This window comes from Chrysochloris asiatica, unplaced genomic scaffold (genome assembly GCF_000296735.1).
Source record: "Chrysochloris asiatica unplaced genomic scaffold, ChrAsi1.0 scaffold00061, whole genome shotgun sequence".
In the NCBI taxonomy this organism is placed as follows: Eukaryota; Metazoa; Chordata; class Mammalia; order Afrosoricida; family Chrysochloridae; genus Chrysochloris; species Chrysochloris asiatica.
In genome coordinates, this window is record NW_006408579.1 from 1,282,993 (window position 1) to 1,308,594 (window position 25,602).

Here is a 25,602-nt window from a genome sequence, read left to right on the forward strand (position 1 = left end):
CCTGTAGAGGGTCATTCTGAGTCAGAATGGACTTGATGACCATGTTGGTCTTTTGGTATGACAGTCCTTTGTGCAATACAAAAACAGCCTAACTTTTGAATTAATATAATTTATTGACTTGCAGTGGTTTTGATTCTCTTTAATGAGGTGGTTCTTCAACTGAGCCCAAACACAGGGTAGCCTTTTAGTGTTTGCTGAATGAATAAAACAAGAAATAACAGTCAAAAAGTTGTGATGACATTTTCAAGCCTTTATAGAATCATGATAATAATAAAAAGTTATGTTACCAAGTTTTGTAGTTCATTATTTGAAAGAATATGTATAGGAAAGTTTTTAATAATTGTAATTTTTAGTTTGTTAGACTAGAACACTAGGTTCATTATAAACAGCCTAGTGTTTATATGTGCAAACTTAAAAGACAGTTGTGAAATTAAAATGAATTATTATAGTATTGATATTATTTTCTCTGATTATTTTAGGTATTATTTTAGTACATGACTTAACAAATAAGAAATCATCTCAAAACTTGTATCGTTGGTCATTGGAAGCACTCAACAGGGATTTGGTACCCACTGGAGTCCTGGTAATAAATGGGTAAGTCCAAATTAGTTCATAGTTATATAGTTGGCTTGAAATGTTACAGCATTTGCAGAAATGTCCTCTCCAAAATGAACTCTGCCTAACCCCAAATCATAAAGGTTTTCTCCTGTGCTTCTTCTAGAAATTTTAGTGTCTGTGATATGTTTTGAATTAGTTTTTGTATAAGGTATAAAATTTATGGAGTCCTGGTATGGCGCTATAGGATAAGCACTGCACTACTAACCACAAGGTTGGCAGTTCACACCCACCAGCTCCTCATGGGAAACCCCATACAGGGTTGCTATGAGTTGGAACCAACCTGATGGTACTGAACAACAACATAATGTTTATGTTGAGGCTGACTTTTACATGTGGCTATGAAATTATTCTAATGCCATTTGTTGAAAGGCTAGCTTCTTTTTTTTGGTCTTTTACCAAAAATTGATTGATCATATTTACATGAGTCATTTCTGGACTTGGGTCTGTTCCATTAGTCTATTTGGTTATCCCTTCACCAGTACTACACTGTTGTAATTTCTGTATTATGTTGTTGTTTTATTGTTTTTATTATGTTGTAGCAACCCTGTATAGGTTCTCTAAGGAGTGGCTGGTGAACTTGAACTGGCCAGCCTTGTGGTTCAGAATGACTTTGCAGTCCAGCACATTATCCCACAGCACCATCCACACCTGATAGTAAAAATCAGACAGTGTAGTTACTCATCTAACTTTATTCTTTTCAAAATGGTTTATTCTATTTCAGCTTCTCTGTTTCAACATCTGTTTGAATTATATAGAGCAATTTAGAGAGAATTGACAACTTTCTTTGTAGAATCTTCCCATCCATGAGCAACATATGTCTCTCCACTTATTTAGGGTTTTTTTTTTTAAGTTTTTAATCAGCATTTTGTAATTTTCAGCATACATAATCTGTGCATACTTTATTAGACTTATACCCAAGTATTTAATATTTTTATTATTATAAATGATATTCTTTAAATTTCAGTTTGAAGTTGTGCATTGCTAGTTTAAACAAATAAAAATAATTTGAGTTGATCTTGCTAATTTTATTTATTAGTGTAGGAGCTTTTTGTTAGATCCTTGGGTTTTTCTACATAAGCAGTTTTATTTCCTCCTTTCAAATCTGTATTACTTTTACTTTTTTGTTGTTGTTGTTGCCTTACTGAACTTGCTATGACTTCCAGGCTGATGCTCAGTAAGAGTGATCTTGATTTTTTTCCTTAGACTGTTAATATGGTGGATTTCACTGATTTATTTTCAAATATTGAACTAATCTTACATTTTCTGGTCCTCATTTTTATTTATTACAGGATTTGATTTGCTAATGTTTTCTTAATATTTTTGGTCTATGTTCGTGAAGGACATTGGTTTTCTGTTCTTGTATTGTCTTTGGCTGATTTTTCTAAGAAAATAATGCTGGCCTCCTAAAATGAATTGAAAGTGTTTCATTCTATTGTGCAAAGGGTTACTATGAGTCGGAACCGACTCGACGGTGCCTAACAACAACAATATGTTTTAAGTGAAATTTTTATAGACAATATGTCTATATGTTTTAAGCCCAACAACATATGGTAGTGTCTTAAGCCCATTTTCATATATCTGTCTTTTAATTGCTGTGTTTAGCTATTATACCTTAAATGTAGTTATGCATTTTTATTTATTTATTCTGTTTTTCATTTCCTGACTTCTTTTGAATTATGTGTATATTTCTTATTTAGTTTTATCTGTTGTGTTTTTTTCTATATCTCTTTGTACAGAAAAATGGAATTAAAAGATAATGGGATTTTTCCATAAACTTTTTGAAGCCCCCTTGTATATATATTTTTACTAGTTACTCTAGGGATTGTAGTACATATACTTACTTTGCACCGTCTATATAGAATTGGTTTCTTACCATTTCAAGTAAAATGTGGTACTGAACTGCTAACTTCAAGGTAGGTTGTTCAAATCTACCATCAGCTCCTCAGAAACCCTATACAGGGTCGCTACGAGTTGGAACCAACATGAGGGCACTTAACAACAGCAGCAAAATGTAAGGAGTCCTCATAGCATAGTAGGTTATGTGTTGGCCTGGTAACCACAAGGGCAGCAGTTTGAACCCCCAGCCTCTCTGTGGGAGAAAGATGAGACTCTCTGTTCCCATAAAGATTCACAGCCTCGAAACCCAATATGATCCAGAATTGACTCAACAGCACACAGCAGCCATGAAATGTGGAAACCTTACCTCTCTTAGTATTATACTTGTATATAAATTGTACATGGAGTTTATGTTATTTTCTTATATATTATATCTGGAGTCCTGATGTGGTGTAGGATAAGTACTGGACTACTAACTGCCTGATCAGAAGCCCTATACAGGATCAGTATGAGTTGGAATGAACTTGACAACACTTAACAACATCTATGTACATTGAAAACCTTATATAATGTATTATATACCTTGTTATTTACAATTTCTGTTGTTCCTCCTTTGCTTTAGTTGTTCAAAGTTTTCTTTTAATATTTCCCTTCTGTCCCTTTAAGCAGTTCTTTCAGAGCAGGTTTGTTGTTGTTTTTAGGTGCCATCTCGTCGGTACCGACTCATAGCAACCCTGTGCACTTTACCTGAGCAGATTTGCTGATAACAAATTCTCATAGTTCTTCTTTTGACAATGTCTTTATTTTATCTTCAACATTAAATGACATTTTCACTGGGTATTATATTTTGGGTGCTTAGTTTCTTTCAGCGCATTAAAAGTGGCACCACTTCTGGCCTCCATTATTTTTAATGAGGCAAAAAAGGTTTTTCCTTCTCAGAGTTTTGACTCCTGAGCACTCTCCTGTGTTATGGACTTTGTAACAACCACCATGGGATTGCTGGGTGTGGAGAGAACAGAGAGAAGGAAAATAGTGGATTTCCGCATACTCTCTGATCATTAGGAGATATCTTTTCTATTCCCTGAACCAAACTGTAGGCTTTCTGGAGTTCTCTCTGTTCACACCAATGGTTTCATCCTCATTTGCTGTCAGACAATGGGATGTGGAAGTTGGGGTGGGGTGGGGAATCTGTTAACTCACTACTGGTTTAGTGTTACCTTAAATTCTGGTTGTCTTTCTCAGTCTGCCTATATTGTTAACTTCTCAGAGCCCTCAAATAGCTGCTTGCTACATTCTCTCCAGGTTGCATAGTGAGTGGGACTGTATACTCCATCCCACCCAGAACAGAGCCCTGGTTTCCATTTTATTGAAGAATGGATTTCTAAAGACCGTTTTCTGTGTGGCAATCTAATTTTCATGTGAAAAATCAAGTGTAGTATAAAGTTTGTGTACATTCGTATGGCATGGAAAATCTGAGGAATAAACACAATTAATTTAAAATCCATATTTCAGTCTAGTAGATATTTTCTGCTTCCTTTCAGTATTGGTGTCTTCCTCAACGTAGCTTTTTTTTTTCCCATCACTAAAATGGTAATTACTCAAGAAATGTATTCTTAAATTTAGGATTATGAGACAGTATATTATTAAATTTAAGATTAAGAGACAAAAAGAAATCTGTGTTGGTGTCAAGTAATTCAGACTGATAGTAAAAGTTACAGATTTGCTGTTTGACCCTACCACATAATTTTGATACTATAGATGAGTCTGCAAAGGTATAAAACATTAATATATTAGTCTTCACTGGTGCATTGTTTATAAAACCAAAATAACGAAGACAACCCTGTTGTTTTTGAAACATGCCATCACGTTAGTTCCAACTCAAAGTGACCCTGTTTAGGGTTTCTGAGGAACAGCTGGTGAGTTTGAACCACTGACCTTGCAGTCTAGTGCTTTATCTCAACAGTACCACACTAGAACTCTAAAGACAACCCTGTTGTTGTTATTAATTGCCATTGAGTCGGTTCCGACCCATAGCGACCCTGTATAGGGTTTCCGAGGAGACACTGGTGAGCTTGAACTGCCGACCCTGCAGTTCAAATGGCTTTGCAGTCTGGTTAATCCACAATACCACATTAACCCACAGTACCACACAAAGACAACCCTAAAGTACATCAAAAGAAGATTGATTAAATAATGGTATGCACACTACTGGAATACTATTCAAGTATTTAAAAAAAAAAAAAAAGAAAGAAAAGAAAAGCGGAAGACTTACGTACTAAAATGGATAGATCTTCAGGATATTTTTCTAGGGTAAAAATTCAAGGTGCAGAGAGTATACATAATATGCCTTTTGTGTACAAAAGGGAGGGAATACATATATGTGTTTTTATTTGCATGAGAAAAACAGTGTAAGGATAAAGAAGAGGCTAATAAAGATAGTTACCTATATAAAGATCATCAATGAAAAAAATAGGGACAATACATGATACGTGGCATAAATACACTATCAAACATAACTGAAAATACACACACAGAAGATGTAATAGATGACTGGGACCTTCTAAAAGTTAGACACTTATGTTCATCAAAAGATTTTACCACAAGAGTTAAAAGAGAACCCACAGAGAACAAACAAGATGGTGGATCAGGTGGAAGTGCAGAAAGGAGCTCCGTCAGCAACAACACAGAATACAGGACCAAGCAGGCTCAGATGGTCCCAGAACTCTGAACCAAATATAAAGAAATATTTAGAAAGTTGGAAGGCTTACAGCTAGGGGAAAGCAAGAAATCCATTGCTTTCTAATTCAAGATGCTCAGCTGTTCCAGGAGCCACCATCTTGGGTGACACCAACTGGGAGAAGGATCAGAACAGCCACAGATACTGACAGAACTGCGGAGATAAAGGTGTGGACATTCTTTTCTTTTGGTATCTGTTCATTGGTCCCTTGTTGTCTGTGCACCTCCATTCAGGTGACTAAAGGGGTGCCTGAGCTAGTGGACACCCCAGCCCCACCCTCGAAGGGTTCTATACATGTGCACATATCTCCTCAAAATTTAAAGAGACAGTTTCCACTTAAAAGCAAATGGCCACAGCCGGCCCTGAACTGTTTATAACTAGAAAAAAAGGCCTGAACGGGGATTATGGAGTAGGACAGGCAAACAAAAAGGAAATAGGCTGAAAATTAAATCCTAAATTACGTCAAAACGACCAATAGTGGCATCTTGAAATTTCTCAAGAAGAAGAGTGAAAAGGGAAGCCCATTTCCTGATCACATCTACCTGGAAGCAATCAGAAAGCATAAAAAATACCAAAATATACACCCATCTAAGTATTAAGTCCACAGATAACCCCTGAATATGCCCAAAAAACAGAAGCAGATAACCATATCTGCACATGTCCAGAAACGAGATAAAGTGACTGAGGCAAATAAGCTGGAAGTAGACCTACACTCCATACTGGAAGATAGGCAGGCTTTGGAAATGCCTGAGAAGGAATTCAGAAAAATTATTATAAACTGTATCAAAACATTATATCATGGAGTTGAGAAAAAGAAGGAAGAAGTCAGGAAAGTGCTACAGGAACAATCAAATAAGATAGATACAGCATTGGAAACAATTCAAAACCTACAGAAATGGTCCAAATGATTAATAATAGAATTTCAGAAATGGACAATACACTGAAAGGGCAAAGGAGTAGAATTGAAGAAATAGAAGCCAGAACTAGTGAGCTAGAAGATAAATCTCTCAACACTACTAAGATAGAAGAGCAAACATAATAAGGATAAAAAAAAAACTCTGACGAAGGCCTAAGATTCATGTTGGATAACATGAAGAGGAATAACATAAGAATTATTGGCATTCCAGAACAGGAACAATCACACAAGCCCACAGAGGAGATAGTTGAAGAGCTTCTGGAAGAAAATTTTCCTAACATCCTGAAAAGTGAAAAGATAAGCATTCAAGAAGCTCAGTGAACCCCAGGAAGGATAGACCCTAAGGATAGACCAATCACCAAGACATATAATAATCAAGCTCTCCAAAATCAAAGATAAGGACAGAATCCTGAAAGCTTCTAGGGAAAAGAGAAGTGTAACATACAAAGGCAAGCAAATCAGATTAAGCTCAGATTTCTCAACAGAAACCATGCAGGCAAGAAGGTAATGGGGAGACATACATAAAACCCTGAAAGAAAAAAAAAATGCCACCCAAGAATCCTCTACACAACAAAGCTGTCAATCAAATATGATGGTGTAATCAAAACATTCCAGGATAAACAATAGTTACTAATAGGGAACCAGGGGAAATTGGTAGAGACACGAACAGGAACAAAACTGTTTAACTTCTCTTTTATGGCTATTTAAGTTTTGCCCCATGTAAAAAGCTTTTTAACTTTATGTTACAGAAAATTCCAAATATTCCATTATAGAGTATAATAAATATATACTTGTCACCCACTTCCAAGAGTGGTCAAATTTTTTCGTCCACCTCTCCCATTTTGTTTCTGCCACTCTCACCTGGATTATTTTGAAGCAGGATTGATGTTAGTAAGAAGTTCTTGGTAGAAAGGCCTTCAACTCAAGCAATTGGCTTTGGTATAATAAATATAATGAGAATATTTTATAAGAAGGTAGGGTACATAGTTCAAAACTATTGTGTTGCAAGGCTGAACAGTAGCTGAGACTCTGTAAAATTGTTGTAAAGTGCATAAAGATGTAGCAACTTTCCCCCCTTTTAGATATCGAAAGTAATGACAAAGGAAGAAAAAACAATATACTCAATTGGATTGCATTGATTGGATTATATGTTACTGCTTTGCTGTCATAAATTATTTGCAACCACATTTTGCTGACTGTTATAAATTGAGCTTATGATATGTCAAAAATCCAAATCTATTTTATTTCTCATATGAAAATAGGATTTAAATTTATTTAACAATGCCAGACTCATTCTTTCAGTAATGAGAAGCATCATTTACATCACTACTCTGTCTAAATACTACAGTCTAAATACTTTTCTATTGCTCTCTTGTTGTTGTTGTTGTTGTTAAGTGCCGTTGAGTCGGTTCTGACCCATAGCGACCCCGTATAGAGTTTCCAAGGAGCAACTGGTGAGCTTGAACCACCAACCTTGCAATTCACATGGCTTTGCAGTCTGGCGCATTAACCCACAGCGTCACAACTTTAGGGTAACAAAAAGATTGCAATAGCTAATGACCCAGGCTACTAATCCTAAGTGATCCTTTTTGCTTGTCTCCCCCCAGCTCTCAAGTCAGAACAAACAGCTATTAGTAAATTCTTTCTTTGTGCTATTCGTTTTGCATTTCAGCTGTTTGCTTCCCCTTGTTGAATCTATCTTTACCACAGTATCATGTATATTTAATTTATTCTTTCCCTGGTGTTGTTGTTACGTGCCATTGAATCGATTCCAATTCAGTATAGGGTTTCCGAGGAGCAGTTGGTGAGCTTGAACTGCCTGCCTTGCAGTTCAAACGGCTTTGCAGTCTGACGCATTAACCCACAGCACCACACCAGGAGTCTTTACCCTAAGAGTCCCTATTTTATACTGTTTCTAAAATGATCTATGTGTTCTTATTCATAGGCAGAAACGTACATGGTAGATATAGAACCTGTGCATACATACCCCGGAAAGTACCCAATTTCCCATCTGGCACAAGGCTTGAATATCATGTTAGGCTCTTGAGTTTTCTGTGCATTGAGATTTGAATCCATTCTCTGCTTCTACACTGCAACATTCCTTATCGCTAAGAAGACAGAGCTTTGGAAGAAGTCAGCCTGCTTTGGTGTTCCTGGTGAACACTCAGTTGTTCAAGTAGTCTATAAAAATGTGTGGGAACAAATTTTTAGTAGTTAGAAATAGTAGGAATTCAATAGGTGGTGAGAATAGATTGACAAATGAACAAGTAGAATAAAAGAAATTGGTAATAAAGTAGATTTATAGGTTAGGTAGCATGAGAAAGAATCCATTAATCTTAAGTAAAACAGTACAAGCTAGTTCCATTTAAATGTAACACATCCATATCAGAAAGATAAATTCTATTCACCTCTTCATTGTTATTTATCCACAGGGATTATGATCAAGAACAGTTTGCTGGTAACCAAATCCCACTGTTGGTAATAGGCACTAAATTGGATCAGATTCATGAAACCAAGCGCCATGAAGTTTTAACCAGAATTGCTTTCCTGGCTGAGGATTTCAATGCAGAAGAGATTAATTTGGTTTGTATTTTCCACTGATGCATGTTTATGTTAATGTTAGCAAGTAAAGGTAAATCAAAGACTTCATAAGTCATATACGATAAAACCTGTGAAAGCTGGAATCTGTGTAAGGCAGAAACTTGTCAGACAAGGACAACTCTAATATTTTATGCTAAGTAGGAATCCTGGTTCTGATGCTGTGGGTTAATGTACCAGACTGCAAAGCCATTTGAACTGCAAGGTCGGCAGTTCAAGTGCACAAGCCGCTCCTTGGAAACCCAATACAGGGTCACTATAGGTTGGAACCGACTCAACAGCATTTAGCAACAACAACAAGAGAGCAATAGAAAAGTATTTAGACTATTGTTGCTGTTGTTAGGTGCAGTCAAGTCAGTTCCAACCCATAGCGACCCTATTCACAACAAAACAAAACACTGCCCAGTCTTACACCATTGTCACAATTGTTATTACATTTAATCATTGCTGCTGCCATTGGGTCAGTCCATCTTGTTGGAGGCTTTCCTCTTTTTCACTGACCCTCCACTTTACCAAGCGTAATGCCTTCCTCAGGGACTGGTCCCCCCAGTAACATATCCAAAGTATGAGAGAAAAAGTCTCAACATCTTGGCTTCTAAGGAGTATTCTAGCTGCACTTCTTCCAAGATAGATGTGTTTGTTTTTCTGGCATTCCATGATACTTTAAATGAGCTTTGCCAACATCATAAGTCAAATCCTATGGATTCTTCACTGGTCTTCTTTATTCATTGTTCAACTTTTACATGTATATGAGGTTATTAAAAAGCACAGTGGCTTTTGTTAGGTACACCTTAGTCCTCAAACTGTTGTTTTTGAATACTTTGGTTTCTTGACTGGCATTTCCATGAGTGTTGATTGTGGTTCCAAGCAAAATGAAGTCTTTGACAACTTCAGTCTTTTCACCATTTATCATGATATTAACTATTTGCCCACTTATAAGGATTTTTGTTTTCTTCAATTTGTATTCAAACAATTCTTGAAGACTTGTGTTTCATCAGTGCCTTCAGTACAGCTTAGACTTCTTCCTTCAGTACCATTGGTTCTTGACCAAATACTACCTCTTGATATGGTTGAGCATCAACTATTTCTTTTTGGTTCTGTGATTACATATTCTGTCCATCTTTTTTTATGCTTTCTGCATTGTTCAATATTTTGATCATGAAGTAAAGTCCCTCAGTATTTCAGGTCAAGGCTTCAACTTTTTTCTCTAGTTCTTTCAGTTTGAGAAATGCTGAGCGGGTTCTTGCCTTTCGGTTTACTAACCCCAGGTCTTTACTCATTTCATTATAATATTTTGTCTTCTTGAGATGCCCTTTGAAATTCTGTTCAGGTCTTTTACTTCCTCATTTCTTCCATTCACATTAGCTTCTCTGCTCAAGAGCAAGTTTTAGAGAATCTTCTGACATCCATTTTGGTCTTTTCTTCCTTTCCTGTCTTTTTAGTGACCTTTTGCTTTCTTCCTGTGCAATGTTACCCCACAACTCTTCTGGTCTTTAGTCATTAGTGTCTAATGCATCAAATCTATTCTTGAGATGATCTCTAAATTCAGGTGGAATGTATTCAAGGTTGTATTTTGAGTCTTGTGAACTTGTTTTCATTTTCTTCAGATTCAGCCTGAACTTGCATCTGAGCAATTGATGGTCTATTCCGCCATTTGCCTCTGGCCTAGTTTTGGCTGAAGATATGGGGCTTTTCCACCGTCTCTTTCCACACATGTAGTCTGTTTGATTTCTGTGTATTCCATCTGGTGAAGTCCAGGTGTACAGTGGTCTTTTTTGTTATTTAAAAAAAGTTATTTCAAACGAATAATCAGTGGTCTTGCAAAATTATATCATGTCATCTCCAGCATCATTTCTATCACCAAGGCCATATTTTCCAATGACTGATCCTTCCTCTTTGTTTCCAACCTTTACATTCCAATTGCTAGTAATTATCAATACATCTTGATTGCATGTTTGATCAGTTTCAAACTGAAAAAGTTGATAGAATTCTTCAATTTCATCCTCACTGGCTTTAGTGGTTGGTGCGTAAATTTGAATAATAGCTGTATTAACTGATCTTCTTTGTAGGCATATGGATATTATCCTATCATAGACAGCATTGTACTTCAAGACAGATCTTAGTATGGTTTTTTTCTGATGATGAATGTGATGCCATTCCTTTTCAGTTTGTCACATGGTAAACCATATGATTGTCAGATTCAAAATGGCCAATACCTGTCCATTTCAGCTCACTAATAACTAGAAAATGAATGTTTATGCATTCCATTTAATTTTTTTTGACAATTTCTAATTTTCCTAGACTCAAACTTCCTGCATTCCATGTTCCACTTATTAATCATTATTTACAGTTGTGGCAGTGCAGCATAATGCCACTGGACCACAAGGTCGGTTTGAACTGCAAGGTCAGCTGTTCAAACTCAACAGCCGTGCCTCAGAAACCCTTTACAGGGTCACTCAAAAGCACTTCACAAAGAAACAGCTGTTTCTCTTCATTTTGAGTTGCGGCCCATCAGCAAATGAAGGTCCTGAAGGTTGATTTGCATCATCATGGTCAGCTCAACTTTGAGGAGGCAGCTCTTCCCCCGTTGTATTTTGAGTTCCTTCCAACCTGAGGGACTCATCTTCCAGTATTATCTCTGACAGTTTCCGGGTGCTCTTCATCATGTTTCAGTATTCTGGTGCTGACAGTGTTTCACTGCTATTCAGAAGTTTTCAGTGACTAAATATTCAGAAGTGGTCTGTCTCTCCTTCCTCCTAGCCTGTCTTCATCTGAAAGCGCAGCTGAAACCTGTCCACTATGGGTGACCTGCTAGTATTTAAAGTACTGGTGCCATAGCTTCCAGCACCACCACAACACACAAGCCACCACAGTTCTACAAACTGACAGTTGAATTGTGTGTGTTAAGACTGAATCCTGTCAAAGATGGGAAAACTTGTGAGACCTGGAAGAACAAGGCATTCCCATCAAGCTCCTGCTTATGAAATCAACTTTATTCCTGAAGTCAGGCTGTTTGAGTTCAAGCCAAAATTTAGCCAAGATTAAATCAACCTATATAGACGGTCAGAAGGACGCGGTCACTTGACCTGCTGATCTCTTGGAAAATGCAGTTAGCATGTTGATGTTATGTGCCATTGAGTCGGTTCCGACCCATAGCGACCCTGTATAGGGTTTCCGAGGGTGTAAATCTTTACGGGAGTAGAAAGCCTCATCTTTCTCCCGCGGAGCAGCTGGTAGTTTCGAACTGCTGACCTTAAGGTTCGCAGCCCGATTCGTAACCACTACGCTACCAGAGCATAGCGGCCCTGAAACTGACAATATTCAATGAATATTGAATTTAATATTGAATATTCTCATCAGATTTCTTTAATCCCACCAAAATAATTACATGAATTGAGGTGACAAAGAAGAGTCACTGATATTGTACCTTGATTATTCTTGCTTCAGAATAGCCTCTTAGCTTCTTAGACTATAAAATTTACCATAAAGAGTAACCAAACAGATAAATGGGAAAATTGTAAACTAGGAGTGCTTCATAACATATATTTACATAAATATGTATGTGTACACAGAGGATTGAGTTCCTTCCTGAGATAGCTAGCAAGCTCAGCTAGAACTTGGTGCTAAAAACCTAAGAAGCAGTTCTCAAATAAGCCAGGTTGTGTTTCCCCATTTAAGAAAGATTCTGGCCAGCAACTTCTGTCGTGGTTCACAGGTAGGATTTATGCTATGTATCTAGTACACTGGCTTTCCAGACTGGTAATGGTATAGTAAGTATAGTACCACTAATGGTTAACATGTATCTAGCTCTTACGGGAATTGCATGCATTATCTCACATGCATCATCAGACTAGAAGCAGAGAAGTGTCAGTTAATTAGGTCAGATTTACACAGGGCAAACCATCCAAACGGACTCCAGAGTCTGTACTCTACAAATAAACTTATTTTCCACTTGATTGTCTATCAATTACATATAGAATTTTGGACCATATAGAACTTTTAGAGATTATGTCTTCCAGCAGTTACCCAGACCTGACTGGATGTTCCTGTTATCAGCACTACTTGTGAAATTTTTCAAATAACTGTATCACATCTAGAGCTGTTTATTCTTAGAGTCTGGTATGAAGACAAGAACCATGCAATTTTAACAAAGGATTCAGGTATTTCTGATGCACTTAATTTGTGACTGAACTGTTGTAAACACTGCTTAGTTCACCTCTAGCCCCACCCTACCCTCTCAACTGAGTCACCTTCTATTCCATCCCATTGTTCTGTTTTACATTCTGCTTTGTAGTGGAAGGAGCCTTAGTTTTCTCCACTGCCACCATGGAATAGGAATATGGTAGGTGTCTAGGATAAGCACTGGACTGCTGACCACAAAGTTAGAGCCTACTACCTGCTTCTCAGGAGAAATATGAGGTTATCTGCTCTGGCAAATATTTTCAAGTCTTGGAAACCCTATACAGGATCACTATGAGTAGAACCCACTAGATGGTACTTAACAACAACCATGGAATATTTTGTGTAAATGCTCCAGGTAGTCAGCACTGTACCATGATAACTCAGAGGATTTTTGATCTATAGAATATATATTATCCTTGTTAGAGAAATGCTGAAGTTACTTTGTTTTAACATTATTTCCAAAGACAGATTTATCACTGAATATACTTAATTTGTCCTAGTGCATACTTGTAATATATTTCAGAATATTTGTTAGTTGTATCTGTGGGTTTCTGTGAGCATAATCTAGATATATGTCATTCCTGCTTTCCTTGCAAAGGTAGAGCCATCTTCCCATTGTTAACAAGACTAGAAAAGTACTAAAGAGGTGGGACTTTAACATACATGGTCTTTAGAGAGTTCACATACAGTGTAAGTTTAGCCTTGTGTCATTGCACTAAAGCCTCAAATAAGTAACTAATGTAACAGTATTAGTATTAGCACATCATCAGATACTGAATCTACTTAAAACCACAGAAATCTACTTTAAAACTACCATAAGTGTAAAAATCAAAGATTGAATCTAAACTATCTTATTCTACCTGAATAAATGCAAGCTGTTTCCATTATAAATAGGAGGAAGATTTTCTTTTTTTTATCCTGTTAAGCTTATTATGTCTAGTGCAAATTTTTCTGGTATGTGTTTACTTCAAAGTGATCATATTCAAGCATCTTCCCTAGTTAATATTCCTTTCCCAAGCTTAGATAAGCTATTTAAAGCTACTAATTGTCACGTTTTGCCCTAAGCCATGATCAATGGCAGATGGCTCTTTCAGCTCTAAAATTCACATCTTATTATCATAGGAATTCTGTCGCCTAAAATTATAAAACCCTGGAACTAAGTTTTTGGAGGGAGTTTGGTTTGTTCATTTGCTGTTTGTTTTAGCTTTTGTATTTTGTACTGTTATATATCCCTATTTGGAATCATCTCAAGAAGCCCTGGTGGCACAGTGGTTAAAGCACTCCATTGCTAACCTAAAAGGTCAGCAGTGAAAGATGTGGTAGTGAAAGATGTGGCAGTCTCCTTGCATAAGATTACAGCCTTGGAAACTCCATGGAGCAGTTCTCCTCTGTTCTTTGGGGTCGCTATTGGAATTGACTTGACAGCAGTGGATTTAGTTAGGGTTTTGAAAGCTTTTCTGAAAGCTTTTCTGACTCAGATCTGTCTAACCTGTTTTTGATCTGCCTCCACTGGTTTCAGTGGACTTCTGGTGTGGTGCTGTAGGATCAACACTGAACTAACTGCTAACCACAAGGTCAGCAGTTCAAACCCACCAACTGCTCCTCAGAAACCGTATACAGGGTTGCTATGAGTTGGAACCGATTCAGCGGCACTTAACAACACTGCTTTCAATATCTCCGAACTTTGTTTCAAATATAGCAGTTTGCATGAAACTGTTTCAGTCTATTTAATCCATATATGGAATTATTTTATTAGGTGCTTTTATGCCTAGAAATTCAGCCCAATATCAGTCTCTTAGTATGATGAGAGGCAAAATCTCTCATTTCAGTATGCACTGTGTGCCAAACCTGCATTATCCCATTTAATTTTTACAAAAATCTTATGGAATAGATATTGTCATCTCCATTCATAGATGAGTAAGCTCAATTTTCAAAGATTTAGCAGCATAACCAGTGGTAACACAGCAAGACATGTTGGGACTGACATTTCTATTCAGAACCTTGCAGTTCAAACGGCTTTGCTGGCTCCAGGACCCCTGTTTTCCTAGAACCCTGTGGTCTTTAGGTGTTTTGCTATGTTGTTTATGTTGTGGTTTTGGAGAATGTGTTCTAGTTTCTGGTCAAAATTTCAAATAAAAGCTTTGAGATATGGTATATGGATAAAATTCACTGGAAAAGGGATCATGTGTGTCTAGAGGTTATAAAATAAAATAAACGTGACATAAAAGATTTCAGTAATTTCCCAAGGAACCCAAAGGGTCTCTAGCTGAAAGACAAGTATCACCCTTGCAGAGGAGACTGTGTGATACTCTCAGAGTCTGATCTTAGGCAGCATTTGAGGTAGAAATCAAAATACTGTCTCTTGATGTGGTGCATCAGTGGTGCCAACCTAAGACAATGAGGCATTGCATTGGCAAGAGAAGGAGTTGCATGCCTAAGGTCTTCCTTTGCTAGTCATCTTAATGACTTAATGTGCCAGAGTCTTTTGTCTCTTCTGGGACCCATTTGTTTTTCCTATTCTTAAAAATTCTTTTAAATAATATAAATATATATTTTGTTGATTATTATCAAAAGCAATGTATTTTTATGGGCGACCAAGAGATATAGTAGCACTTTGCATTCTGGGAGTCAGAAATGCCTGCTATCTGTTCTGTTTATTCCTTGTGCTATCTGTTCTGTTTATTCCTTGTGCCTCTAAATCCTTGCTTCTATACTTCCTACTATTCATCTGAATTGTTAAGTGCTGTCGAGTCAGTTCCGACCCATAGCGACCCTGTATGGGTTTCTGAGGAGCAACTGATTAGCTTGAACTGCCAACCTTGCAGTTCAAATGGCTTTGCTGTCTGGTGCAATAACCCAAAGCACCACACCAGGACTCCTGCTGCATAGTAGTTAATTCATTGCACACTGGTGATTAACCATTACTAAAAAGCAAAGTGTGTACTGTTTATAATGACTACATTCAGACTTCCAGAATAAACATAAGTAGGTCTGATTAGTACTTTGGTTTTGTCATTTGTAATACATTAGCAATCTTACCTTCCTTTAGGAATTAATTGTTGATCAATACCTTGATTCAGTATCCTGTAAAATTGCTTAAATAACAAAAAGTGGCCTGGTCTTCCTTTAGCACTTTTTTCTTAATTTCTTGCATCATAATTTGAAAATTATCTCACTATTTTATGAGAGTATTATGCCAATTTTTTTACTATAGAAGTATGCAATAAGAATTGTAATGATTAACAAAGAGCTTCTGTTTCCTAACTTTTCAGTGCGGATCTATGTTTTATCTTCTAGGATTGCACAAATCCACGGTACTTAGCTGCAGGTTCTTCCAATGCTGTCAAGCTCAGTAGGTTTTTTGATAAGGTAATGACTTCAATTAAGTTATTTTTAACCATAATTTATATATTATGAAAGCTTAAATCTTTGTAGAATGCTGTGTCCTTTTATTCCTCCATCCTGAACCCCACAGCCTGAATAATACTTGTTTTGATCTCTCTTATCTGTTAGTATAATTGCTCAAGGCCTGCTGACGTATTCATTTCATCACCAGTGTTTTCTCAGCAAAGGATGAAAGCGACTAAATTTAAATGTTTTCGGGTTTTTTTGTTGTTTTTTTTTAAGGTAAATGATTCCTCTGCTTAAAACAATGACTGTTTCCCTGTTTTAGCTGTTTTTTGTACTTCTTTATCCCCAAAGGCACTGAAGAAATTCTATTTAGTTAAAGCCTTGAGTTCTTTTTGCTCTCCTAGCAATTAATATTCTTCTCCTAAGTGTTGCTGTTACTTTGTAAAGTTGTCATCTCCTTGATCCCCCTGTTACTGTCTGCTAGTACCATTGTGGTGGTGGTTATGTGCCGTGGCGTCGATTCCAACTCATAGCGACCCTGTACAGGGTTTCCGAGGCTATAAATCTTTACGGGAAAAGAAAGCCTCATCTTTCTCCCGTGGAACAGCTGGTAGTTTTGAACTGCTGACATTGAGGCTCACAGCCCGATACGTAACCACTACGCTACCAAAGCTCCTTAGTAGTGAACTGGAATGAAAATGTAGAATGACTCAGCAGACATCTAACTTATAAGGTAGGTCCCTGTTTGTCTTCCCTACTCAAGGCCGTATGGCTTCATTGCACATAGTATTAACCAAATTTAAGTTGTTTGCCAAGTGTTGGTATTGCATAGTAAAGAATAGAATAAATTCTGTATGGAATGTTGGAAAAGGATACTTACTACTATATTTACTTTTAAGTATAAGCTCCCAGAAACCCTCCTCATAATTATTTATGAATCACTCTTCTTCTGATTATTTGGCCCTTTTGTCCTATATGTCCACATAAGTCCTACTCCCCTCACTCAGTGTTTAATATTACACCACTGGGAAAACTGCTTCATTGCAGAATTTCACAACTAGTGTGTGGCAGGTAGGCTACACGTGTGCCTAGATACCGATTCCGTCAAGTCTCAGAGCAGCCAGAACCCCTAAACTGGGTGATTGGCACCCTCTTTCTTTTGCCCCCTGTGCTGTTCAAATATTAGCATTCTCTAAATGTGCTATGACATGAAAATGTCAGGAAGCACTGCACAGGACAGATTTTTTTCCTCCACATTGTTTTCAAAGTTAAAATGTAGGAACTACTCTTGCCTCCGTCTGATAAACATTCGCTTTATTAAGAGCAACATCTTATAAGCCTGTGCCTGGCATGCAAAAATCCCACATTATATGGTTTCATTTTTTTAATTAATAGGATATTAATTTTGTAGAGAACAATATAAGATGTAAGAAATCATAGCTTAGAGAGAATGGGTTATAGACTATTATGACACAAATTGTCAGGCCAGGCTTTTAAAAATGTTTAGAAGAAATTGGTTAATTTTAAGAGAACAAGATTTGGTAAGAGAAAGGCATTGCAAGTTGCAGGTAGGAAGACAGAAAGGTAACTTTTCTCTTCTTTGTTTTACTAACAATGCAAGAATGTGGAGTAGGAGGTTGGCCAGACCTCCTGACTGAGGTGGTTGCCTGACACCTAAATCTAGACCTGACAACTAAATCTAGAGTTTCGTTCAATTTTCTATACATCACATCATCCAGAGTTTAGTATATTTTTAAAGATTTCTTCAAGACGAAGTCTTACTCCTCCAGACTCCCAGAAATCATAATTTCTCCCCTCTGTAGAATGTGAGGATTCTCCTTTCTTATCATCAGGAGAGGAAAAAGAGCCAGTCCCTTTTTGGTTTTTTGGGGAAAGAGTACTTTGAAAGCTACACTAATCATGGACCAGCTTTTCTACTCGGAAGCCATTGAATGCAACTTTGCACTGAGTCTCTTGTGACTCAAAGCAGTCCAACCATCATCTCCAAGATGAGACAAATACAGATAATTTTGTCCTCAGGCCAATCACAGTGAGTTAGAAGAAGACAGTGCTCTCATTCAGAGCAAGTCTTAGTTTTATAACTGTAAATTAAAAAAAAAAAAAAAGTGTTGATCTCCACCCAATCAGTATTCTTATCTAATTAACTTTTCTCATTAAAGTAGCTCTACATAAGTCAAATAATATCGTCTCTGCAACCATTGTAGTTTCTCAACTATTGGAAAACAATTACACCACTCCTCACTTAATGACATGGTTAGGTTCCAAAGACCACATCGTTATGGAAAAATTGGCATTGTCCAAAAATGGTGGAAGATCACCTCAGATCACAAAACAGAGAATGACTGAATCATTATATGGTTGCAAACTTTCATTGTTACATAACTGCCAATCCACTGAGAATCCTGGCCCAGCCAAGTTGATTCATAACCTTAACTATCACAGCCAACTTTATTCTCACCTCATATGTCAGCATTTATTACTGCCAAACTTATGTCATTAATGGGCAAGATAGCAGATTTTTTATTATTGTTATAAATGTGAAATGTCAGATAACAAGATAGTTGATAAATGAGTTGTTGTTGTTAAGTGCTGTCGAGTCAGTTCCAACCCATAGCAACCCTGTATAGGGTTTCTGAGGAGCAGCTGGTAAACTTGAACCACCAACCTTGCAGCTCAAAGCCAGATTGGCTTTGCAGTCTAGTGCATGAACCCACAGCGCCACAGTAGGACTCCAAATGATAAGTAGGTATAATGATTTTTTCAAATGCCTCTCATCATCTGAAAAGATAATGCTCTCAAACTCATTATATTAGTGCATGCCTATGTTCATATTTGAGGGTTTTTTTTCCCTCGATAGTAAATGGATTTGTACAGATATATCTACTGCTTTAGTTCATTTCTACTACTGACCAAATACAGACAGTTCTGAAACTACTGAACTTAGGATGCAAATTGTTGTTGTCAGGTATGATCGAGTCAGAACCGACTCATAGCGACCCCATGCACAGCAGAACGAAACAATGTCCAATCCTGGGCCAACCCCACCACTGCTGCCACACTTGACACCATCAATGATGCCACCTGGCTGATCCACCTCGTTGGGGGTCTTCCTCTTTTTCTCTGACCCTCCATCTTACCCAGCATGACATCCTTCTCCAGCAACTGTTCTCTCCTGACAATATGTCCAAAGTATGAGAGACGAAGCTTAGCCATCCTGGCCTCCAAGGAGCACTCTCTGGCTGCACTTCTTCCAAAATAGATCTATTAGTTCTTTTGGCAGTCCATGGCACTTTCAGTATTCTCCTCCAACACCACAACTCAAAGGCATCTATTCTTCTACGATCTTCCTTATTCACTGTCCAGCTTTTGCATGCATGTGAGGTTATTGAAAATACCATGGCTTGGGTCAGGCGCACCTTAAGTTCTCAAGCTGACATCTCTGCTCTTCAACATTTTAAAAAGTTACTGTGCAGCAGATTTGCCCAATGCAATACGTCATCTGATCTTTTGACTTCTGCTTCCATGAGTGTTGATAGTTGATCCAAGAAGAATGAAGTCCTTGACAACTTCAATCTTTTCTCCGTTGATAAGAATATTGTTTATTGGTCCAGTGGTGAGGATTTTTGTTTTTCTGACATTGAGATGCAACCCATACCGAAGGCTGTGCTCTTTGATCTTCATCAGTAAATGTTTCAAGTCCTCTTCACTTTCAGCAAATTAAGTCCATTTAAAAAAACAAAAGACAAAGCTAATTGAGTACTTCTGCTTTTGTACCATCTGTGTACATTGAGTCCGTAACAGCATTTACCACTGGGTTTACTGTAGGAATGTGTCATTTTACTACATTACCTAGTCTCCTTTTTAAAGAATAGCTACTTTGTTGTAGGGAAGTTCTTTGATTTTATATCTTTTTTACATCTTTGCTTTTGCAATTCCTTTTGGTGGTGACTGCTGTTAAGCATAGAGCCAAACGTGCTGCCATACACCAGGAACTACATGGGATCTTAGTCATTGATTTCTGCCTTTCATTCTTTAATTACTTGGCTCTTTTTTTTGGATTCATGTATTTTTGATCTACCATTAGAGTTTTTAGGAATGAGGCATGTCTTTATAGGAACACTCCCATAATCCTAATCTCATTTATTTGATGTATATGTGAATATCTAGAACTATTAAAAACACTATTCATTTTAATATAAACCTGTTAGCTCCGTTAGTGGCCATTACTGTTACCACTTTTTCCAGGTATGACTACTGAGCCTTAAGTCTCCCTCTGTTCCTCACAGGTCATAGAGAAGAGATACTTTTTAAAAGAAGGCAATCAGGTTGGTATCTATCATATCTAGGTAAAATAGATGATTTCCAAATTTATAAAGGTTGTTTAAAAAGTACAAGGAAGCCCTTTGTGTATTTGTATGTATGTATGTATGTTGTTAGGTTCTGTCGAATTGATTCTGACTCATAGATCCTGTGTGACAGTAGAACTGCCCCATCAGGTTTTGGTGAGGCAATGGTTAAGCACTCAACTGCTAACCAAAAAGTTGGCGGTTTGAACCCATCTCTGAGGGAGAAAGATGTCTTATTTCCACAAAGATTTACATCCTAGGAAACCCAATGGGACAGTTATAATAAGGGTCACTATGGAATCCTGGTGTGGCACTGTGGGTTAATGCACTAGACAGCAAAGTCCATTTGAACTGCAAGGTCGGCGGTTCAAGCTCACCAGCTGCATGTAGGAAACCCTATACAGGGTTACTGTGGCACTCAACAACAATAGCAAAGGGTTATTATGAGTCAGAATTGACTCAACAGCTCCTAACAATGGCAACAGGCTAGTCTTTACAGATCATTAGATCTTTCTCCTGAGGAGCCAGTGTTGTTGTTGTTGTTAAGTGCTGTCAGATAGGTTCTATTTATCCTATATAGGACTTCCAAGGAATGGCTGCAGTCTGGTGCTTATCCTACACACCAGGATTCCTATGGGTGAATTCAAACCTTCCATTAGCAGCCAAGACCCTTTAATTGTTGCACACCTTGGCTCCTTATTCTGTTAGCATCAGCAACTGATTTTCTTATATTCTTTTAAATATAAAAGGAAGAAAGGGGGAAAATAAGCATCTAAGAAATAAGAAGTAGTCAGGGATAGGTTACATTATGCAATAATAGAAGAAAGTCATTTGCTTACGACTTCAGGAGGCTACCCCAGTACGAATAATTCATACAAAGCTCCACTAGGTGAGTATTACTCTGACTGAGATGACACTATTGCCAAGTAGTTAGCACATCTTTTCCATTCGAGTAAAATTTATTTTCATTACTCAAGTGTCAGTGGTTTTCAGAGTAAAACCTCAGAGAGCCTGGTACTTTTAAGAGACAAACAGAAAATGAGAAAAAAGATTTAAAAGGCTCTTGGTATTTGAAGTCTTCCTCCTTGAGACTTAACTGTGATTGTCCTTCTTGCCTACAGATTCCAGGCTTTCCTGATCGAAAAAGGTTTTGGGGAGGAACATTTAAGAGTCTTCATTACGACTGAATTATACTCATCCTTTGGAAGAGTGAGCAAGCAGTGGTGAATTTTCACAGCTTTTCTCTTGCTGTGTCAATTATTAACATCTCAGTCTTCCAACGAAATCTTCTTAAAATGCTACCCTTCAACCTCATGCTGTAATGGAAAAAATGAAAGGAAGTGACCATGGGGGAGGTCCAAAATTTGTCCCCATTCTCTCTGTTCCTCGCCCTTCAGTCCCTGCCAGTGGATTATGTAAAAGCCTGTGGAAATATGAGATGTTGTCAAAATGGTGCAGTAAATGAGCAATGACAGAGTGCTGCAGAGAAAATTTACTCTTGCTGGGAACTGGAGAATTTTTATGGGTCTGTAATTTTCCCACACTCATTGCTGAAAGCTTAATTAAGTACTTCAGAAATGTATCTCTTTTGTTTTACCTTCTTGAGGGGAAAGGTTATGTTAACCAGTCTTGAGTTGTCCACCCCAAAGAGTCTCTTTGCAATTCTTAAAGAAGCAAAATGGTGTTATTTAATTGTCTCCACCCTCATCACGCACAGGGATGCCTAATAATAGCAAGCCTGGTCTGCCTCTCCTCTCCTTTGCAAATGGCTCCGTGGCTGGAAGAGGCGGACTAATAGCTGGAGTTAAATATATATACAGATGAATAATACATAGAGAACAGCAGTACCAGACAAGAAGAAGAGCCTGTGAAAAATTGACAGCTCCCTAAGTCCTTCATTCTAGGATACAGTTGTCTGCACTGCATTCACTTTACTGTTTTCTGTTTTTTAAGTCTTAAGACTTGTTCAAGGGCAATCAGAGATTTGCAGCTTTTTCCTTTTTATTTTTCTGAAGGAAAAATGAAATCCTGGAACAGTAACCTAAGAATATTATTCTTTGTCAACAATGTAGTCATGGAGAGAAGTAAAAATAAGTTCCATAGCAACACATTTCTATGAATTATAGATTTATAATCTCCAATTTTGTCATCCCTCTAGTAATTTATTTAATATTACACACTGGTTTGTTTATATGTTTGGGGTGGGTTTTGATTCAGGAGGTTGAGTTTTGGAGGTGGTGTGTGTATATGTATAACTGTTCATTGTTACTTTTTTTTTTTGCCCGTCTCTTAATTTGCCTGTTTCATTCTCTCTGCCCAGTTTTTCCTTAATATAAAAACCTGTTTTCTGAAACCTCTAATTTGCTGTCTTATTAGACATATTATCACCCATATTCTCGTGCTGACTCTGCTGCATGTCTGTGCACTCCTGATTTTGCTCCCTATTAAAAAATAAGAATAATAAATACACTGTTTGGGTTTCTCGTTTTCAAACTAGGGGTAAGCACTAAATTCACTTCCTATGCCATTTGAATTAAGTTTCAAAAGTACTTGATACACTGAAAAAGAATATATTAAGATAAGAACATTAGAGAGTGCTTTTAGAAGAGCAAAGAGCAGTCTTCAGAATTTGGAAACGGGTATTTAAAGCTAGAATATTTGTCTTTCTGCGCCTCCACCCCCACAAGGCTTACCCCTGATTTCTTTTTTGATGTAAAGGAGAGCTATACAAATCATGGTCTGTATGTGGAATCTGGCACAAGTGTGTTGTGGCAGAGGACGTGCATTGGAAAGTAGAAGTCCAAAAGCCAAGACTTAAACCAGTTAAAAGTTCTTTGTGTACCCTTTAAAAGAAAAAAAAAAAAAACTCTCCCCTCCTTCTTCCTGTTTCTCTCCTTTAATTAAGAAATAAATCCATTCCAATTTATTAATTTATTTCTCTCTATTAAAAAATAAAAATATCCAATCACTTAAGACTCCAACCTGAATAATTAACAATACTCCTCAGCTCCATTCCTTCTTGCTTCCAACTTTACTCCATGAATTGTCATTTTCTAAGATAGTTTTTTTTGTTTTGTTTTAATCACCTATGGAGCTCTGGTAACATAGTGGTTATGACTCAGGCTCCTAACCTCAGGGTCAGCAGCTTGAAACTACCAGCTGCTCCATGGGAGAAAGATGAGGCTTTCTGCTCCCGTAAAGATTGACAGCCTCAGAAACCCTGTACAGGGTCGCTACAATTTAGAACCAACTCCATAGCATATAACAAAAACAAGGTTAATTTTTTAAAAACCTTGTTGTTGTTTTTAGGTGCCATAGAATCAGTACTGACTCATAGCGACCTTATGCACAGCAGAACCACTACTGTTGTCACGCTTCAGTCCATTGATGCTGCCACTTGGCTAATCCATCTCATTGGGGGTCTTCCTCTTTTTCTCTGACCCTCCACCTTACCAAACATGCTATCCTTCTCCAGCGACTGGTCCCTCCTGTCAATATGTCCAAAGTATGAGAGACAAAGTTTGGCCATCTTGGCCTCCAAGGAGCACTCTGGCTACACTTCTTCAAAAATGGATCTATTGGTTCTTTTGGCAGCCCATGGCACTTTCAATATTCTCTTCCAACACCATAACTCAAAAGCATCAATTCTATGGTCTTCCTTATTCACTGTCCAGCTTTTGCATGCATATGAGGTTATTGAAAATACCATGGCTTGGGTCAGGCACACCTTAGTCCACAAGCTGACATCTTTGCTCTTCAACACTTTAAAAAAGTCTTGTGCAGCAGATTTGCCTAATGCAATACGTCATCTGATTTCTTGACTGCTGCTTTGCCCAAAGAATCCTTCAATAATGAAAGTCAAGGCTTGAGTTTTTTCTTCAGTTCCCCCAGTTTGAGAAATGCTGAGTGTGTTCTTCCTTTTTGGTTTTCTGATTCCAGATCTTTGCACATTTTTTAATTAAAATTGGCTTTATATTCTCGTGCTAAAAACCTTACGTGATTTAAAAAAAAAAAAATTCACCTAAGTTTAATTTCCACCACTCATCTGTCAATTTGTCATACTGTGATGGCTTGTGAGTCGCTGTGATTCTGGAAGCTATGCCACCAGTATTTTAAATAACAGCAGTGTCTCCCATGGTGGACAGGTTTCAGATGAGATTCCAAACAAAGACAGACTAGGAAGAAGGTGTGATGAACTACTTCCAAATATTTAGTCACTGAAAACTTTATGAATAGCAGAGAAACACTCAGATGTAGTGCCAGAAAATGAACCCCTTAGGTTGGAAGGCACTCAAAATGCTACTGGGGAAGAGCTGCCTCCTCAAAATATAGTTGACAGTGATGACGCAAATGGAGTAAAGCCTGCGGGACCTTCATTTGCTGATTGGGCACAACTCAAAATGAAGAGAAACAGCTGCAAACATCCATTAATAATCCAAACTTGGAATGTACGAAGTATGAGTCTAGGAAAATGAGAAATTGTCCAAAAATGAAATAGAACACATAAACATCGATATCTTAGGTATTAGTGAGATGAAATGGACTGGTATTGGCTATTTTGAATCTGACAACCACATGGTTTACTATGCCGGGAATGACATATTGAAGAGGAATGGTGTTGCATTCACTGTCAAAAAGAACATATCCAGGTCAGTCATGAGGTACAACGCTGTCTGTGATAGGATAATATCCATGCACCTACAGAAAAGGTCAGTTAATACAACTACTATTTATGCACCAACCACTAAAGCCAGTGAGGATGAAATAGAAGAATTCTACCAATTTCTATCTGAAATTGATCAAACATGCAATCAAGATATGTTGATCATTATTGGTGATTGGAATGTAAAGGTTGGGAGCAAAGAGAAAGGATCAGTAGTTGGAACATAATGACCTCGGTAATAGAAATGATGCTGGAGAATGCATGATAGAATTCTGCAAAACCAATGATTTGTTCATTTCAAATACCTTCTTTAGACAGCATAAGAGACGACTAT

General features: G+C 37.5%; 1 protein-coding gene across 1 annotated transcript in view; it reads left to right on the forward strand.

Moving 5' to 3' along the window:
- The window catches only part of RABL3 (RAB, member of RAS oncogene family-like 3), a 72,102-nt gene extending 49,373 nt beyond the window's left edge, over positions 1–22,729 (forward strand). The window contains exons 4-8 of the mRNA XM_006864140.1: positions 480–594; positions 8,540–8,690; positions 16,185–16,256; positions 20,546–20,584; positions 21,727–22,729. Of these exons, the coding sequence (XP_006864202.1) occupies positions 480–594; positions 8,540–8,690; positions 16,185–16,256; positions 20,546–20,584; positions 21,727–21,792 (443 nt within the window). The 3' untranslated portion in view covers positions 21,793–22,729. The remainder of the gene's footprint in view (positions 1–479; positions 595–8,539; positions 8,691–16,184; positions 16,257–20,545; positions 20,585–21,726) is intronic.
- Positions 22,730–25,602: the final 2,873 nt, after the last annotated feature.